This window comes from Temnothorax curvispinosus, unplaced genomic scaffold (genome assembly GCF_003070985.1).
Source record: "Temnothorax curvispinosus isolate PA1 unplaced genomic scaffold, ASM307098v1 QBEX01005589.1, whole genome shotgun sequence".
Taxonomy (NCBI): domain Eukaryota; kingdom Metazoa; phylum Arthropoda; class Insecta; order Hymenoptera; family Formicidae; genus Temnothorax; species Temnothorax curvispinosus.
In genome coordinates this window covers 1-5,339 of record NW_020215369.1, presented here as the reverse complement: position 1 = coordinate 5,339, position 5,339 = coordinate 1, and the positions used below count along the sequence as shown (strand labels likewise).

Sequence of the window (5,339 nt, the reverse complement as noted above, 5' to 3'; positions counted from 1 at the left end):
ATATGTGATACATCTTCAAAATATAATATAATGCAAGCTTGAGGAGACAATCATGACAAATATCATAAGTTTTTATATCAAGGACAAGAAAAAAGTTATATATTTATCAAAGTTATATATTTATCAAATGTTAATTTGTTAATTATATATATATATGTTAATTATATATATATGTTAATTATATATATATATATAATAATATATATATTTATATTTATCAAATATATTTATAAACATATAAAAATTTGACATAAATAATTAAGCAAAGAGTTTATATACAGATATCACGTAGAATATTTTTGGAATTATATTCATATATTTTTGGAATTTGATTAAAGGGTGAGAGTGATAAAGGTGTGAGGCATGTCCATTGCCGCAATTTGTAGAGATCTGATGTCAGTTAGATTTAGCTGTATTTTATCCGTAAACACAGATGACCCAGACGGGTTCCATGGGTCAGATGGTAGTTGCACATCCATCGTGGTGGATATTTTTAATTTATCATCGATTTCCATACTATAGAAATATTCATTCTATAAGAAAAAGTTAAGTTCGAGCAAAAAAATTTAAATCATGAAGGAAATATAGCAATATACTAATTTTTCAATCAAAGAATTATTAAACTATTGAAACAGTAAATATTTATTAATATTCTCCATCCTAGTTGAACACATATGTTGAAGCAGTTAGGAAATTTATTACAGAAAATCACTAAAGTCGACGTGCAATAACTAACTTTTTTGTTTGTAATCTGAACAAAACAAGAATGATGAAAAATGTAACAAAGTATATAAAAAGTTAAACCGTGTACGTACCACTTCCATTCCATTCAAAAAGTCAAGAAAGTGTCTTGAATATTTGCAATTTTGTCTAGTCTTCGTAACACGTACATGCGTATCATTTTGTTTAGCGAAATGCTTCGCCAACGCTAACGGTATAACTTGAAACTTGGACTCCTGTTTCTCGTTTCTCTCGTATTGCCCATATAGGATATCCATATTGTACTTGGTTGTGCAAGTGCCTATTGGTGTCTTTTCCTCTGCGGTAAAACCAGATGGGAAATTCATATTTGCCAGTTTAGCCATTAGATCACTACCCATGTCGAATTGCTCAACAATATCTTTGATAATACCCTTGATTATCTTCTCAATGTTCATATTCACGATTATATCTTGTACACCACGCTCATTGAAATTGATGCCAAACCACTGTTCGGATTTAATATTTTCTTTCGAGACCTCTTCTGTAATGTTCGAATTTTGATACTTCAAGGTCGACAAGGTCATGACGTCTCGTAAGAAACAGAGTAAGGTAGTCTTAGATTGTAAAGGCTGACATATTAATACAGCAGTTAATTGTGTAATTTGAAGAGGCTCGCTGTATACTACAGTAGTTTTGTTCACATGAAACGTATATTCCACATTGCTCGTTCCTTCTGGGACGCTTGCGTTAAGTGCTAAATAAATGAAGAAAAAAATGTGTAGTCAGATATGATATATACCAGAATATCGTCATCAATATATGTATATTGTTATAAATATTATAAAAGTAATGGCTGCATTTGTTGAGGGATTTTATGCATAAACTGATAAATATGAACAATAAATATAAGTGAAATATGAACAAACATAATAAATAATTAAATCGAAGAAAACCGTTAAACAGTCAGGATCAGATGTTGCGGTTGCTGATGATAATGAACACGCGAAGTTGGATTCGAATAGCTGTACAGCTTACCTAGTAAGAACGGGATGAACGTGTAGTTTAGCATCGTGAAACAATCTACTTCTTGACACGTCCGCTAATGTTACTCTTATTTCTTTTCTGAGCTCCTTTATATCAGAACGTCACCATTAACCATCGTATAGAGAATGTCGATCGTTTCAATCCGCTTGTCATTACAGATTTACGTACACTGGCGGGCAACGATTCGTTTCCTGTGTACCTATGACGCTTCTATGTCCTCTTACCTCAGGAAACGAATCGCCAGTACGATGTAATACGATTCGAACGTTGGTTCTTTCCTCTATAACGTAAACAATATCGCAGTGATGTTTACATCTCGCTGTAAGCATATGCTGCGTGTCATCATACCCTTCCTTCCAAAGCACGTTCGAAATCCTCTGCGCGCAAACTTTCTATTAGATCTTACTGTAATTTATATAAAAAGTATTTTTGTACCGTAAAAGATTTAATCACATATATTATTATCACTAAAATAAAACATATATTTTACAAAAGATAAAATTTATATTCTGAGTAATAATAAGAATATATCTTTAAGTAATATTTAATTAGGTAATATATATGGTTTGATTATTTATTTAAATATTTATAAAATTATTGCTAATTATATACATATTTAAATGTCATATTTAATTCAATATAATTATACTACTCAATATATAATTAGACCCAGTCTGGCCAAGATCTAGGATGTAAAATGTCGTTTTTCTTCTTTTTTTCTTATTGGTCGTGTTCATAAGTGAATTGACAAGAAAATCACAGCAAACCTCTTCAAGAAACAGTATCGCAGTTTTATTATAACAAAATATTGTAATTGTAACTGTGTTAGTTATCTTACAATTCAAAAAATTGAATTAAATTTGTTCTTTCTCTTTCCTAAAAATTGTACATTTTTTAATTGTGACAGCATCAGAGTTAAGAAAACAGTCATATTTTTATCAAATGCTATTTAATAATATCTATCAACTACTTAATAACAGTAAATTCTGCAAATACAAAAAGATTTGACATAATATAAAGAGTTAAGCAGATAATTTATATACAGATATCACATTGAGGCTGCGGTCCACTTAACGCTACAAATGCTTCGAAGCATTCCTCTTCTCTTTTCTTTCAATGAAGAAAGAAGGAGAAAAAGAACGCTCCAAAGTATTTGTAGCGTCAAGTGGACCGCAGCCTGAATAATGTATATTTTTGGAATTTGATTAAATAGTCCTGATAGTAGTCCAGGAATGATACTCGTTCTGTGCTATAGTTTGTGGAGATCTGATGTTAGTTAGATTAAGCAGCATTGTTTCCGTAAATACAGGTGACCCAGATTGTTTCCATGGAATACGTGGTAGTTGCACACCCATCGTAGTGGACATTCTTAATTTATCATCCATTACTTCCATAGTATACAAATATTCGTTCTACAAGATTTATCATAGAAAAAGTTAAGTTCGAGCAGAAAAGTTGAAATAATGAGAAGTAAATATAGCAATATACTAATTTTCCAATAAAAGAATTATTATATTAAAACATGATAATAAATATTTATATTTTATGATTCTGTCGTTGCGCTATGTTGTCCTTTTTCATAAATATAAAATTCTCGATCCTAGCTGCATCCATATACCTACATGTCGCAATGATTTAATATGACAGTAATTGGTTGAAGCAGTTAAGAAATTAATTATAAAAATAAATCACTATAGCTGACGTGAAATAATAATTTTTTTTGTTTATTAGTAAAAAACAAAACAGGAATGATAAAAATATATATAAAATATAAAAAAATTAAACGTGTATACGTACTACTTGCATCCCGTTCAAGAAGGAGTCAAATTTTTCCGAATATTCGCAGTTCTCTCTATTTTTCTCAATACGTATACGCGTACTTCTTTGTTCAGCAAAATGCTTTGCCATCGCTAACGGTATAATTTGGAACTTGAAATGCTCGTTCCTGTCGTAGACTCCATATAGCGTATGCATATTGTGCTTGGTTGTGCAAACGCCTATCGGTGTCTCTTCCCTTTCGGTAAAAGTGGTAGAACCAAATGGGAAATTCCCATTTGCCAGTTTAGCCATCTTATCACCACCTATGTTGAATTGATTAGCAATATCTTTCATAATACTTCTGATCACCTTGTCAGATTTTGCAGGCACGAGTATATACTGTACACCATGCTCATTGAAATAAATCTCGAACCACTGTTCAGATTTGATATGATTCCTCGAGACTTCTTCTGTAACGTTCACATTCTGATACGTCAAGGTCGTCGAAAACGTGACGTTTTGTAAGAAACAATAGAGTCAATAGACAACTAGTCAATAGATAAGGCTGACATATTAGTGCAGCAGTTAATTGTGTAGTTTGGAGAGGGTCTCTGTGTACTACAGTAGTTTGATTGAAATCGAACAAATATTCCGCACTGAAATTGCTTTCTGAGATGTTTGCGTTGAGCGCTAAAAAAAATTGTTATATAAGTTAGACACGTAAAATAGACGGATGTTTACGTTTGTTGAGAGATTTTATGCACAAACTGACAAATATGATAATGAACATATGTGAATTAAGCTAATTGGATTCGAATAGTTGTATGATACTTTTGTTATATTATCTTACCCGACAGCAAGAACGGGACGAACGTGTAGTTCAGCATCGTGAAACAAATAATGTACAATATGTATATGTATTATGTCCAGGCATTCCTGCCGGTAGAGTGTACTTCCTGACAATCGACGTCCGCTAATGTAACTTTTCGTTCTTCTCTGAGCTTTTTTATATCAGAATATGCTCATCATTTAACTTTCCATTTAACCGTGTAGAGAAATATCTGTTCAACTCGCTTACCATTATTATAATTCGAGCGTTGGTTAATTCTTTTGTCTATAACATAAACAATATCTTTTGGCAATATGTTTACATTTCACATTTTAAATCCTCAAAAACTTCCCATATTAGATTTCACTTTATATAAAAAGAAATATTTTTGTACCGTGAAATATTAATTATATGCGTTGGTACCATTAAAATATGTGCAAAAACCATATGTTATTTTACAAAAAAAAAATTATATCCTGGAGTAATAATAAAAATATATATCTTTAAATATTTAGTTGTATAATATATGATTTGATTATTTAATTATGTAAATATTAATATAATTGTTACTAATTATTACTAATTAATATTTAACTGGCACATTTAATTTAATAATTATAAAATTTGAATACATACCTACCACGTGGGAAGAACACGTGGCTGTCACATTTGGCAAGTTTCTTTTAGCTGCACTGACTGAGCTGGGCTGAACTAGTGCAATAAGTTGGAGTGAGACAAGTATATTACATTTTACTCCAACTTAGTGCACTAGTGTGCACCAGTTCAGCCAGTGCAGCTAAAAGAAACAGACCCATTGACTGATGGCGGGAAATACCCGAAAGATACAAATGAAGGTGCGTTTTCACTCATGTCGAGATGTAGGCGACATCATATATCGGAGTCGCCGACATCGTATATCGTAGCCGCCTACGTCGTGTAACGTGGTAGCCTACGTCGTGTAAGGCCGGGTCTACATACAAGTCGGAAGACACTTGTCGGACGCCGC

At 31.9% G+C, this 5,339-nt stretch overlaps 2 protein-coding genes and 1 long non-coding RNA gene across 4 annotated transcripts; all 3 read right to left on the bottom strand.

The window, feature by feature from the left end:
- Nucleotides 1–232: 232 nt before the first annotated feature.
- LOC112454958 lies at nucleotides 233–2,164 on the bottom strand. 2 transcript variants are annotated; one of them, XM_025016613.1, is made up of 4 exons: nucleotides 1,738–2,164; nucleotides 1,133–1,456; nucleotides 816–1,039; nucleotides 233–533 (listed from the first exon to the last, which is right to left on the bottom strand). In XM_025016613.1, the coding sequence occupies exons 1-4, from the start codon at nucleotides 1,769–1,771 to the stop codon at nucleotides 333–335; spliced, it is 783 nt and encodes a 260-aa protein (XP_024872381.1). In that variant the 5' UTR covers nucleotides 1,772–2,164; the 3' UTR covers nucleotides 233–332. The 2 variants fall into 2 exon arrangements, with proteins under 2 accessions (XP_024872381.1, XP_024872380.1); XM_025016612.1 differs by having other exon boundaries at nucleotides 816–1,456; nucleotides 1,738–2,157.
- Nucleotides 2,165–2,883: 719 nt separating this feature from the next.
- Nucleotides 2,884–4,029, bottom strand: LOC112454957 (the record flags this gene model as incomplete). Its single annotated transcript, XM_025016611.1, has 2 exons — nucleotides 2,884–3,158; nucleotides 3,544–4,029. Coding segments are annotated over 2 exons (693 nt in total), but the record flags the coding sequence as incomplete, so codon positions are not given.
- A 52-nt stretch (nucleotides 4,030–4,081) lies between these two features.
- Nucleotides 4,082–5,007, bottom strand: LOC112454956. The gene is made up of 3 exons (XR_003040806.1): nucleotides 4,970–5,007; nucleotides 4,355–4,618; nucleotides 4,082–4,194 (listed from the first exon to the last, which is right to left on the bottom strand). It is a non-coding gene; the product is annotated as an uncharacterized LOC112454956 (long non-coding RNA).
- Nucleotides 5,008–5,339: the final 332 nt, after the last annotated feature.

Bases quoted from the DNA above. Each gene is read 5' to 3' on its own strand.
- LOC112454958 (XM_025016612.1), bottom strand. From the start codon at position 1,771: ATGCTAAACTACACGTTCATCCCGTTCTTACTAG. The intron at 1,457-1,737 runs GTAAGCTGTACA...TCATTTATTTAG, and splicing joins GTTCATCCCGTTCTTACTAG to CACTTAACGCAAGCGTCCCA. The intron at 534-815 runs GTACGTACACGG...TTTTTCTTATAG, and splicing joins TTTTGAATGGAATGGAAGTG to AATGAATATTTCTATAGTAT.